The sequence below is a fragment of the Betta splendens genome, chromosome 24 (genome assembly GCF_900634795.4).
Source record: "Betta splendens chromosome 24, fBetSpl5.4, whole genome shotgun sequence".
NCBI classification, from domain to species: domain Eukaryota; kingdom Metazoa; phylum Chordata; class Actinopteri; order Anabantiformes; family Osphronemidae; genus Betta; species Betta splendens.
The window spans coordinates 14,006,763-14,020,088 of NC_040901.2; the positions used below are offsets into that span (position 1 = coordinate 14,006,763).

General features: G+C 51.0%; 1 protein-coding gene across 7 annotated transcripts in view; it reads left to right on the forward strand.

Moving 5' to 3' along the window:
• myo6a (myosin VIa) overlaps nt 1-13,326 on the forward strand; it is a 44,572-nt gene that overhangs the window by 27,212 nt on the left and 4,034 nt on the right. For 3 of the 7 annotated variants that reach the window (XM_029141974.3, XM_055506594.1, XM_041069597.2), the window contains exons 20-32: nt 17-110; nt 1,825-1,955; nt 2,025-2,102; nt 2,715-2,844; nt 3,561-3,651; nt 4,576-4,726; nt 5,281-5,489; nt 6,685-6,763; nt 8,721-8,881; nt 9,092-9,130; nt 9,738-9,773; nt 11,083-11,121; nt 11,729-11,832. In XM_029141974.3, coding sequence (XP_028997807.1) covers nt 17-110; nt 1,825-1,955; nt 2,025-2,102; nt 2,715-2,844; nt 3,561-3,651; nt 4,576-4,726; nt 5,281-5,489; nt 6,685-6,763; nt 8,721-8,881; nt 9,092-9,130; nt 9,738-9,773; nt 11,083-11,121; nt 11,729-11,832 — 1,342 coding nt within the window. The remainder of the gene's footprint in view (nt 1-16; nt 111-1,824; nt 1,956-2,024; nt 2,103-2,714; nt 2,845-3,560; nt 3,652-4,575; nt 4,727-5,280; nt 5,490-6,684; nt 6,764-8,720; nt 8,882-9,091; nt 9,131-9,737; nt 9,774-11,082; nt 11,122-11,728; nt 11,833-13,326) is intronic. The other 4 variants (XM_055506597.1, XM_055506598.1, XM_055506595.1 and 1 more) reach the window with 3 other exon arrangements.

Here is a 13,326-nt window from a genome sequence, read left to right on the forward strand (position 1 = left end):
GTTTGTCTGTCTTCAGGGCTCCAGCTTCGTCCGCTGCATTAAGCCGAACCTGAAGATGATCAGCCACCAGTTTGAGGGAGCTCAAATTCTGTCGCAACTGCAGTGCTCGGGTCAGTACCAGGACTCATTAATGAAACGGATTCAGCTTTGTTTAATCAATAAGCCCTTTAAAAACGCATCAGCTTCTTTTTATTATTATGTGATAAGATTTAAATCACATCTAAAACACACTGAACCACGAGTGGCGACGTTCCACCAGACGCACACGCGCTGTGGTTCTGCTGCAGCTGGAATCCAAACCTTCCTTCACTCACTGAATTGTATGTGTGTGTGTGTGTGTGTGTGTGTGTGTGTGTGTGTGTGTTTAGTTTGGACGCTCACAGGCGCTGCTTACTGGGCTCAGGTTCATCTACACATTAGTCTGATCCGCTGCCAATTGGACCTGTTGGTCCTGTTTAAGACGTTGTCGTGTGTGTGTGTGTGTGTGTGTGTGTGTGTGTGTGTGTGTGTGTGTGTGTCTGGACTATCAGGGTCCCGTCTGCCCGTAGAACCCGTGTAGAACCCGTGTCTCTTTGACACCAATATTTTAAATGTTTCGTTTGGAGGCAGCGACATGACGAGCTCTGGTTTAATATCCTCAGAGGTTCCGATTCGGCTTTTATCCACACAGACCCAGCGATGCCCCGTTCAGATACTGGACCCGTCAAGCTCTTTATCACGTTTATTGGACTGGGAATGGACGCGCTGACGGGGGCTTCTGTGCTCCAACACGATGCGGTCACATTCAAAATGGCAAAGGATGTGCCTCCAAAAATACGACCCTGGGACGGAGGCAGTAGCTTGTTCTGTAGAACCGGGCCTGGTACAGCAGCGCCGTGCGGTCTAATCAGCAGCGAGCCACTTTACAGGGAGCCAGCGGAGGGAGACTAAACCCGGATAAATGCTCTGAGAAGCCCAACACAGCGTCTTACAGGCCCAGAAACATGGTGGCTGATGGACAAAAGCAGATAAAGGCCCTTTAATGAAGCAGGAGCTGCTCCACCTCCTCTTCCTCCTCCTCTTCTCCCTGCTCACTCTTCTTCTGTGAGATCTGCTCATTTACACTTGAAGCCAATTAACAACATGTTTCTTCTTTGTAAGAGGCTGCAAATGATCCCTTTGAAACGAGCAAAGTGAGTGACCAGCAAGCTTCAAAGTGGTCAGGCGGCCTGTTTACGGGCACTAGGGAACAGAGGAGCAGGACCGGAACCAGCAGACCCAGGTCTAACTGGGCCTGAGGTTACAGGGTTGGTTATTGGAGCATCAGTGATAGCGTTCCTTTGTTCTACAAAATGAGTCGACTCTTGTGGTTCTTCTGGATCTTGGTTGATGGTAAATACATAACCAGCAGCTGGATGAGTTCCAGATGTTCGTGCTCCCTCCAGGATGAACCCTACTGACTTCAGTGATTAAAAGTTGTCATAAGTTCCAGGTTTAGCTTCATTAGTTTGGGTTTTAATTTGGTGCTGTTGACTGAACTACTCTGACCTTTTTCTTCAGTGATAATTAGCAAATGTCATCCTGCCGACATGCTAAACTAAGAACGTGTTGCTAATCATTAGCATGTTAGCCCAATTATGGAGAGGACATCTGGACCCCAGCATCAGCTTGAAGCACCGTGTTGGGTAGAACCTCATTGGTTCCGGCATCGTTGGTGACGGGGGAGCAGTCGGACTTTAATCAGGAGCCGTTTGGCTGGAACACTTCCTGATGATCTAAAGAAGGAAACTGACCTCGTCTCTCTCTCTTTCTCTCTCTCTCTCTCTGGACCCCCTGGTTCTGTAGGCATGGTGTCGGTGCTGGACCTGATGCAGGGCGGCTTCCCGTCCAGAGCTCCCTTCCACGAACTCTACAACATGTACCAGAAGTACATGCCTGCCAAGCTCACCCGCCTCGACCCGCGCCTCTTCTGCAAGGTGAGCCGCACCACTCAGAACCGCTCTGGTCCAAAGCGACTGGTCTTTAAGCTGTTGTTCTTGTTGCAGGCTCTGTTCAAAGCTCTGGGACTGAATGAGAACGACTACAAGTTCGGTCTGACCAAAGTGTTCTTCCGGCCCGGAAAGGTGAGAGCTCTGCGCCTGCTGCTTCAGACATCGTCCCCCAGCAGAGAGAGCACTTAGTGGCTTTGGCTGCTGAGGTGAGACGGGTCTGGAGGCAGCCAGAACCAACAGATGGGTTTTTATGTCTCCACCCCATGAATAATTCATCTCACCAGGCTGGACTTAATGCAGGCGCATGCGTGAACACGCCACAGGACAAATAGTTGCTGTGACACTGCAGATTAGCTCAGAGGCTCAAATCATTACTTTCATTAGCCTTCGTGGAGCTGCCACCGTCTGAAATGTGACGTCTGCTCTGAGCAACCAGACACCAGGCCGCGGTTCTGGTGAGTAAGTTCAGCCTGCGAGCAGCCGCAGATACAAACGTAGATGGAGAGGACTGATTTCAGTGTCTGATCAGAGGAAAAGCTCTGAATAAAAGATGAGCACAGACTCAAACATCCAATGAGGGTCGGCTGCACTCAGCACTCACACCTGGAGAGAAACGAGCCTTCACTGGACTAACGCTCGACTTTAGGTCCTAACGACGGATTCGTGCTTTTCATCCTTCAGGTCCTACGAATACTCTGTTTTTACACTGGAACAATGACTTTGCGCTCGTCTTCCTCTGTCCAGTTTGCAGAGTTCGACCAGATCATGAAGTCGGACCCGGACCACCTGGCTGAGCTGGTGAAGAAGGTGAACAAGTGGCTGATCCACAGCCGCTGGAAGAAAGTCCAGTGGTGCGGTCTGTCCGTCATCAAGTGTAAGACCTGGCTCAAGTGCTTCATGCTGACGTAGAACCAGCGGCGCCTCCGCCTTCATCCTCATTGATCTAATTGATAAGCACTTTATTGGCAGGACCTGAGCAGAGCAGGTGCTGCCAAATCATATTATCACATCTCGTTAAAAATAAATAAGTGTTCCGCTCCACTGAGCTCCTAATTTCACGGCGGCTGTTTAACCACTAAACCTTAGTTCAGGGCTGTTATTTGTGTCTATTGATAATGTGCAGACGTTAAATATTCAGAGGTCACCGGATGCAATGACTTTGGCAGCGAGTGGCGACGGCATCGATCTTGCTCCAGTTATCTGTCACCCTTCATCTGGGGCAGAGACTAAACGCAGAAATCCTGCAAACCCACAAACAGCAGCTTCAGTGACTCAGCACGTGTCACATCCGTATCAGTACGGCACGGATTCAACTAAGCAACGCAGGCTTCCTGCTCTGACCCGTCTGAGCTGACCTGACGGCACCGGACTCTGAGCGGAACCAGCAGGTGGTGGCGGCACCGCTTGTCATGCAAAACAGCCTTTGATTACAGAGGCTTCTAGCTGCTTCTGATCCAGAACCGGTTTAACGAGAGGCTGTAAAACGCGATTCACTGAACAGAGATGATGAACACGTTGCATCAAAGCTTCATTTATTTGGGTTTGGGGCTTAAACAGAATCAACTCTCTTCTTTTCTCTGTTTCTCCCAGTGAAGAACAAGATTCTGTATCGGACCAGCGCCTGCATCAAGATGCAGAAGACGGTTCGCATGTGGCTCTGCAGGAAGAAGCACAAGCCTCGGTGGGTTGTTATCGCCGTCCTCCCTCCACGCAGGAGGCGATGGAGGAGCCGTTTTTCATTTTCATGCTGTCTGCCGTGAGCAGGCGTGATATTGTCTCCGTCTCCTGCTTCTCCACTTGTTTACTAGGATTCGTCCTCCTTCGCCCTCAGCGTTCCGTCTGTCTCTCTCTCGTGCTCATGGTTATTACCACACGTCCTCATGCTATGTGATGATGAGCACGGCCTGGTGGGGGGGACAGGTGTGAATGGGGAGCATGCAGGTGAAGAGGAGGTTTTTCTCTCCTCGCTGGGGGGCAACCTGCTGCTCCACCCACCGCGCTGCGTGACGGAGCCTGGGTGCGTTTGATGAGCGGCAGGAGGCGAAAGCCAGTTTGGCTAAAAAAAGAAAACTGAGTTGAAGTAAAATCCAATATTAACTACTCGTCTAGAGCCTAGATTGGTTCCTGTGAGGACGACGTCTCTCCTCTGATGGCGAAGAGGTGTCACTCACATTTGTGATGCTATATAATTTAGCTGGTTGCCATGGTAACACTGGGCAGAGCGGCTTCCCTTCGCTCGCCTTTTACCATCGTGTGAGACAAAACAGCCTCCGTTGGCTGTGGAGCTGGAGGGTGGAGGTTCTGGGCTCCACACTTTCTGTGGGCCTCCTCCCTTTCATTCTGCTGCTCAGTGTTCCTGTGATGACATTAAAATACTATTTGTGCACTGTCACATCACATTAAAGGATCTAGAGAAGTCTTTGAGACGTTCTACATCAGATCTGACTCAGAATAACGTCCCGTTCCAGCTGAAACTGGGCCCAAAGGAGCACGTCGCCTGTTTTTAGAATCAGGATGCTGCTCCAGCGTCGGTCACATACTTTTTACAGCAGAGAACTCGTGGATCCCTTTTACCTGCAACACGCTGCTTGTGTCTGTGCTTCAGGATCGACGGGCTGGTCAAGGTGCGGAACCTGAAGAACAGGATGGGCCGATTCACCGAGGTGGTGGCCGGGCTGAAGGAGGGCAAACAGGAGATGAGCAAACAGGCCCAGGAGCTGGAGGCCGCCATCGATGCCCTGATGCTCCGGATCAAGGTTTGTCCTCCTCCAACACCTGTAGCAGGTGGTGTCTCCATGACATGACGCCCGGCAGGTTCCTGATAGACCGCTGGTTTCCAGGTCCCACAGCATGCGTGGGTCTCAGACGTTAAAGCAGAAGCTTTCAGGGATATTTCTCCAGGTTGATGTGTGCTCTCATAATGACCTGGATTAAGATGTTCCTCTGACTTTGAGTCTGCCCTCTGTCCAGATAATCATGTCTTTGAATTTCATGAATCTTAAATGTGTGTTGGCATTTTTATATTTGATTTTCATAATTCAGCAGCAGGCTCCTCACCTGAGAGCAGTCTGACCACGTCCACGTCCTGCCAGAATCACCCCAGATGTGTATGAATGTTTATCTGACAGATCTTTGGTTTCAGACGTTTGCTCGTCACCTCTTCTCCTGTTCTTGATCTGTTTCCATCTCTCTTCCAACCTGAGGACCCTAAAGGTTGCTGTGTAGATGGAAACTGACCAGACTGTCAGGAGAGACGTTTTATTTATTGACTGATTCCACGTTTAGTCATGTCTGACTCTCCGTTTCTCAGAGCACCGTCATGACCCGGATCGACATCGACCATGAGTACAAGGCGCTGGTGACCCGGTCGGAGCAGCTCCTGACAGCCATGCAGAACAAGAAGAAGGAGGAGGAGGAGCGGGAGCGGCTGCGGCGCATCCAGGAGGAGATGGAGAGAGAGAGGAAGAGGAGGGAGGAGGAGGAGCAGCGGCGCAAGCAGGAGGAGGAGGAGCGGCGGCTGTAAGTGAAGGGCTCTGAACCGGAGCTCGGCTGAATCACTAATGTACAAGTTGTCGTTCTGACGCTGTAAAAGCTGCTTTTAAGTGAAAAGTGCTGTAGTGAGCAAATACTCAGCGTCCACATGCCTCTGAAAGTGTCCAAGGGATTTACATAATGAGATTATGGCACCAAAGGGAGTTTAGCTACAGAGCAGGCTGCGTCGTGTGTTCTGACGCTCGTCCAGAGTGATTTCCAGCTTCAGGTCATTAGGCCGGAGCCGGAGCCGGAGCCGGGACCTGGGCGCTGATGAGGACGGGCTCTAACGAGGAGCACAGGAACCTAATGAGCTCCTGTGGTTTTTGTCAACAACTGCTCCCACTGCTTCACTGATGACTGAGGGTCTAAACGGCTAATGCTGGACGTCAGGTGTCAGATGGATCTGGTCCCCACGCTGCCCTCGATCACACTGTTCCTTCCCTGATGGAGGCAGACTCATCCTTCACATCTTCGACCCCTACGCTCCATGAAGAGGCTTCCAGGACGACTGACGGGCCGTTCGTCACAAACCACTACCTCCTAATACGACACATTAGGGACGACGGCCCAAATTTTACGAGCCACTTTCTCTCGGCTCGGCTCTCCTCCTCCGCCTGTGGTGAACTCCCCTCAGATTCAGCTGAAGGTCACAGGCGAGCTCGTCAAAGCCTTAAACCTTATTTATAGAAAGGTGGAGAAACGCTGTGGCCCATTCAGCTCATGCTTCTCTCTGTTCAGAGCATTTTGCAGATTAACTTTTGATTCCTGACGGCCAGTGCAGTTCAGCCGATACGAAGAGCAGTGAGACCAGTCTGTACACATGGATGCGTCTCTGAAGCCAGTAGCCTGGAAACGTGGAGGCTTTGTGCTCTGCTCATCAGCAAGTCTCCAGCAGCAGTTGATTTGTTTGGAGGGAGGAGAGACCAAAGACACCAGAACATGGCTCAGATGTTATGATGCAGCAGTTTCTGAACCTCTAACACCTCAATAATCCCGGCTGTTAGAGAAACGCAGAGTCGTTACTCTAGAGACAGGGAGGCTGAAGTTAGGATCAGTTTGGATCCACGCCACTGACCTGATGGAGTTTCTTTCCTTGTTTCTCTCTGCTTTGTCTCACTCCCCGTCCATTCCTTTCTCTTCTCTTCCATTGAGTCATTATGTTTTCTTTCTCCCTCACCAGAAAAGCAGAGATGGAGCTGAAGAGGAGGCAGGAGGAGGAGGAGAGGAAGAGGATGGAGGAGGAAGAGCGGAGGATCCAGGTGGGTTTGGGCTGCAGGTGTCCAGCTCTGCATGTATTCTAGGAGCTGCTGTTCACAGAGCAGAGTCAGCTACACACAGATACACGCAGCTACACGCAGATACACGCAGCTACACGCAGATACACGCAGCTACACGCAGATACACGCAGCTACACGCAACTACACGCAGCTACACACAGATACACGCAGATACACGCAGCTACACGCAGCTACACGCAGATACACGCAGCTACACGCAACTACACGCAGCTACACACAGATACACGCAGCTACACACAGATACACGCAGCTACACGCAACTACACGCAGCTACACACAGATACACGCAGCTACACACAGATACACGCGACTACACGCAGCTACACACAGATACACGCAGCTACACACAGATACACGCAGCTACACACAGATACACGCAACTACACGCAGCTACACACAGATACATGCAGCTACACGCAGATACACGCAACTACACGCAGCTACACGCAGATACACGCAGCTACACGCAGATACATGCAGCTACACACAGATACACGCAGCTACACACAGATACATGCAGCTACACACAGATACACGCAGCTACACGCAACTACACGCAACTACACGCAGCTACACGCAGCTACACGCAGCTACACACAGATACATGCAGCTACACACAGATACACACAGCTACACACAGATACACGCAACTACGCGCAACTACACACAGATACACGCAACTACGCGCAACTACACACAGATACACGCAGCTACACGCAGATACACGCAGCTACACGCAACTACACACAGATACACGCAGCTACACGCAACTACACACAGATACACGCAGCTACACACAGATACATGCAACTACACGCAGCTACACACAGATACACGCAGCTACACACAGATACACGCAGCTACACACAGATACACGCAGCTACGCACAGATACACGCAGCTACGCACAGATACACGCAGCTACACACAGATACACGCAGCTACGCACAGATACACGCAGCTACGCGCAGATACACACAACTACACGCAGATAAACGCAGCTACACGCAGATAAACGCAGCTACACAATGTGCCCGTTTCCTCCCACAGACGCAGCTTTTATCAGGATGAGATGCTTCTCAACTTGACTCCCAGAATTAGACTAAAATCATATTTATGTTTTTCTACATAAATAATTGAAGTTACACCAATTCACTTGAATGATTTATGTTACATCATTAGAAATTCACCACAGATGCCTTCCTTTGTTGCACAGCAACTTCACATAGCAATGTTAGGATGGGACACGTGGAGGTGGTGAAGTGTTATCTGGTAACGTTGGTGGATCTGGTTCTGGGTACAGCTTAAACACACCTTTGTTTCAGTCTCAGCACTAAAATTCATCTGTAGTCGTTTGGCTTTGGAGGCAGTAATACGTCCACACGTTATTGCTGCCCAGCGGTTTAAACGCAGGCTCCTCTTTAAGTCTGGCCACGAATGATTTATGATGCTGGAGCAGAGTCCACGTATCGATGGCTTCGCACGACCCGACCGTAAAGACACTTTTATTTCTGTGTCAGAGCCACGAAGCAGAGGATGATGTTTGAGGTGACATTTAATGACATTCACAGGTCGCTGCTTGTGTGATCGTCCCTCGGTGCTGTAGAAGCTCGGCTCTGCTGACGGCTCCCGTTCGGAACCGGCCCCCAGACGCCACTTCAATGGCGGCAGCACAGGGATGCTGCTTCCACGAGTCCCTCCAGTGTTTACACACAGACGCAGAGCCAAACTGTGCAGCTGCTGTCTGCTGACTTAATCAGATCATTAAACACTGATGCGCAGCTTGAAGCCGTCAAAACACAAACAGCTGCTCATAAATTAAAATGTACAGTTTGAAGCAATCACGGGAGGTTCTGAGGCTTCGGCAGTGACCTGTGAGTGAGTCTGAGGCCTGAAGCTGCTCATCGCTCTGTCCTCAGATGGAGATGGAGCTGCAGCTGCAGGCCGAGCGCGAGGAGGAGGCCGCCCGCCAGGCCGTGCTGGAGCAGGAGAGGAGGGACCGGGAGCTGGCGCTGAGGATCGCCCAGAGCGAGGCCGAGCTCATCCCCGAGGAGGCGCAGAACGACGCCGGCCTGCGCAGGTAAAGTCCAGCCCATGGACGAGCGCAGCAAACACCAGGCACAGCTCTCAGAGAGCCACTATCAGCGTCCGACTCCCTCCGCGCTGCGGAGTGATGACGGCGTGTTTGGGCGCTTCGTCCAGCTCCTTCGCTCCAGACCCGCTCCGGGTCTCGGCTCCGTGTGCCTGTGTTTAACCATTTCTTCTTCTGTGTTTTCTTCTTCCCTCCCAGTAATGGCTCCTCAGTTCCATCGTCCCCAGAGCGAGCAGCGTAAGCCCCAGACATTTAACCCTTTAATGTGACCCGTCTCACCTGACCTGACCTTCTGAACCGCTAAACAACCCTGCATGTTGTAACGAGCCGCCAGCGTCTCTGATTCTAACAGATGCACCAAACGCACCTTTGCTCTTTCATTCACTGTTTTCTTCACGATTTGACCAATATAACATTCTTCAGTTTTACTTTAGTGTAAATGTGACTTAAATGCGACCACAAATCTGTCACCTGATTCTGTGTTTATCGAGCTTCTGAGAGTCGTGGCTTCGTTCATAAGATGGAACATGTGTCACAACACAAAAACTGAAGGTCTCAGGTTCTACTGCTGTGATGTGAGCAGACAATATTAGTAAATTACCAAAAGCGATGACCTCTGACTTTAGTAATTTTATTGAAAAGCCTTTAGTTATGCAGCAAAGTCTAAAAGTCTCCCACTCATGTAAAATCCTTAAACAGTTTTTAAGTGTAATGTGAAGCCTTTTACTGTTGGCGTCACTTTCAGGAGTTTGATAAGTTGCAGTTGGGATGGAGAATGGTTGATGATGTGGACGAGGACTTACTGGCTCTGAACCCTCGTAACCCTGTGATCCTCTGTTTACAGCTCGTTGGGATCCGCGCAGCTCAAGAGTTTGACCATGTAGGTTTCCTCTCCGCACGGCCAACACCTGCAGACACCGAGCGCTGCTCGCTCGCGTTTATTTAGAGAAGCTGCATAAATCACAGCACTCCACTGTGGTCCATCTGTTTGTGAGGTTGAGCCAGTTCACAGATGCATCCTGCAACGCTTTAAGTGCGTTCGCTCGGGTTTCACGACACGTCGTTGGCTCCCTCCTCTCCTCTCGCACTTAACCTGAAGCAACCCACACACCGTCGCTCTGAAAGTTGAAATTGATGCTTCACGTCATGAGTCAGCTGCTAGTAGCTGCATTATACTATTACACACTGGGAGGATGCTGGAGTGCTGCATGGCAGTACTTCACACCAGGTGGTTCCACGCCACTTGTCTCCTCCCTGTGCTCCGCTGTCATGTTACCATCGCAGCACGTCCATAAAAAGGCAGTCACGTATAACACAGCTGTGACCTCAAAGGCCGACGGGGGCCTAAACCTAGGAAGCTTGAGCTAGTAGCGATGAAAGGGGGAAGGAACTATGCGACAAGAGAGGAAACTATGCAAGAAGGGGAGATGCTGGGAGAGAGCAGGAAGGAAATGAGTAGAGCGAAAAGGAGGGAGGGGAGGAAGCTAGGAGAGAAGGAAGGAAACAAGATGAGAAAAAAGGAAACGAGGAGAGAGAGAAAACAAGGAGAGCAAGAGAGAAGACAACTAGGCAAAAAGGCAGGAAACAAGGAGAGATGGAAGGAAACTATGTGAGAAGGGAGTAAACTAGGAGAGAGAAAATGAAATGAGGACAGAAGGGAGGAAACTGGGAGAGAGAGAAGAAAAGTACTCTAGAAAGAGAAAGAAAAGGAACCAAGGGAGAGAGTAGGAAATAAGGAGAGATGGAAGGAAACGAGAAAAGAGAGACGCAAGAAGGGAGAAAACAAGGAGGGAGAGAGAGAAAGAAACTAGGACAGAGGAAGGGAAATGAGGAGAGAGAATTAAACTAGATGAGAAGGAAGGAGATGAGTAGAGAGGAAAAAGAGAAGGAAACGAGGAAAGAGAAGAAAATAATGAGAAGCAAGACGGCAAGAAAGGAAACAAGGAGAGGGAAGAAAACTAGGTGAGGAGGGAGGAAACGAGGAGAGAGAAGGAAACGACAGGAAAGAAAACAAGGATAGAGGGAAGGAAAGATGAGAGGAAAGGAGGAGAGCGAAGGACGCAACGTTTTGTTTATCTCGCCGTCTCTCGTTTTGCTAAAGCTACATTTTAGTCAATGTGAATGTGATTCAGAGGAAACGCCATGAACCAGTGCACTAACGTTCCGCTTGGCACCGCTGTGCTTTTTAGGGAGGAAATGGCCAAGGAAATGACTGAGCTCCTGGCTAGGTGGGTAAGAGCCGTCTTAAGGAGTCCGATCTTCTCTCAGCGCACTTGATTTGCTTGATTGTTGATGATGAAGGTGCAGATGAAGACGAGCAGCTTCAGTTCACTGCCTCCAATCAAAGTGTCAAATCAAATGAGGGGAGCTTTAGGTGAAGCAGGCGAAGGTGAACCTGATGTGGCCTAAGCCCAGTGTGACATCACAATGACATCACCAATCATCCGTCTAATTGGCTCAGGTCGAACGCATCACTGCTGCAAATAGGAGCAGAAGGTGGCTGTAACTCTGAGCCTCCGCTTGGATCAGAGCCGCTGCGTCCCGCTTCACTTCACCACAGCTGGAGAGCAGCTGCACACGCCTCTAACTCCACAGCAGCTTTAACATGTAGCAGTGATAGTGTGACCAGGTGGGTGGAGGCGTCCCATTCACACTAAACACGTTCAGTTCAACAACCACGGTGCGGTTGAACGGCCTCAGTCTGGAAACTCCACCCATCTACTGACTCTGCTTCTCTTTCCCTCTGACCCGAGCCAGCGTCCTGCTCCAACCGTCCCATCGCTCCCTCAGCCCTTATCGCTGACCTTTAGCCTCCATCTGTCTGTCTCCTGCTAGAGGTCCACAGGTCCAGGCCTCCAAGGCCGCCGCCGGCGCCAAGAAGTACGAGCTGAGCAAGTGGAAGTACGCTGAGCTGCGAGACGCCATCAACACCTCATGTGGTGAGTGTCTGCGTGATCCCCAGAGGATGAGCCCCGAACACACTCCATGACAGCATGTTCCTGCTCCCAGAGGCTGAACCAGGCTCTTCATCCACGTGAGCCTCTGATGGAAACGTCCTCCACAGCTCACACATAACTTTTATTTTGAAAGCGCTGCCACTCGTGCGGCGTGGGCGTTGAAGCAGAGCTGATCCTGACGACAGCAGCTGTTGTTGTGTATCATGGCTGACAACTCTTAACCTTCACATTTCCCCAGCATTTTATTCCAGGTGCTTTGTCTGGTGGGTGCATGTTAGTCCTTATGTTGCGCCGTGGTTTGGTCCCTGGGGTTCCGGCTCGTCTCTGCCTCTCTGGGCCCATTAGCATTCACAGAGATCCTAATCCCGTCTCCTGGTGTGGGGTTTAACCTGCCGCCTGCCTAATGCTCACATTATTGTGAGTCAGGATGCTGATGCTCTGCAGCAGGTTGTTGACACCTGCCAGGTCGGCCTCAGCTCCGCACCAAATTCAATTAGTCTTTATTCGCAGCGCTTGTGCCTCCGGACTATTTCTGTCCGCTGACGTTACCTAAGCTCTGCTGCACGTTAAGCGCCTCATCGCTCACTGTCGCTCTGGATGATGCATTGCAACTGAACTGAAGTCGTTTGTCTGTATCATCCCCATGCGTTCTCACTCGTCTTAATGCTGCAGCCTGTAAAATGTTACAGCCGTGTGTTCGTCCTGATCATTTATCTTCTACCAACGACTTCATCCTGGCACCGATTTTAAAAAGCAAACCTCATTTCACTTCCAAAGCACTTCTGTCTCCTTCTGAGAGCGCTTTTGCAAATGTGAAATCTAGTGGCGGTAGTAATTTTAGCAGCGTTTTAATTTAACGTGTGAGCAGGTGATGAGATCTGTTCTGCAAAGTGAGAGCAGGTGGGCTAAAGGTGGAGCAGGTGGGCTAAAGGTGGAGCAGGCGAGGTAAAAGTGGGGTAAAGGTGGAGCAGCGTTCCATCCTGTTGGCGTCGACTGCAGCAGCAGCAGCAGCTCCGCCTCCAGGATTGAAGGAGCAGCAGTTGCGATGCGTCCGTTCAGGACTCGCTCATTCCGTTCAGGACTCGCTCCGTCCGTTCAGGACCCGCTCCGTCCGTTCAAGACACGGTCCGTTCAGGAACCGCTCCGTCCGTTCAGGACTCGCTCCGTCCGTTCAGGACTCGCTCATTATGTTCAGGACTCATCTGTTCAGGACCCGCTCCGTCCGTTCAAGACACGGTCCGTTCAGGACTCGCTCGGTCCGTTCAGGACTCGCTCGTTCCGTTCAGGACTCGCTCGGTCCGTTCAGGACTCGCTCCGTCCGTTCAGGAACCGCTCCGTCCGTTCAGGAACTGCTCCGTCCGTTCAGGAACCGCTCCGTCCGTTCAAGACACGGTCCGTTCAGGAACCGCTCCGTCCGTTCAGGAACCGCTCCGTCCGTTCAGGACTCGCTCATTCCGTTCAGGACTCGGTCGTTGC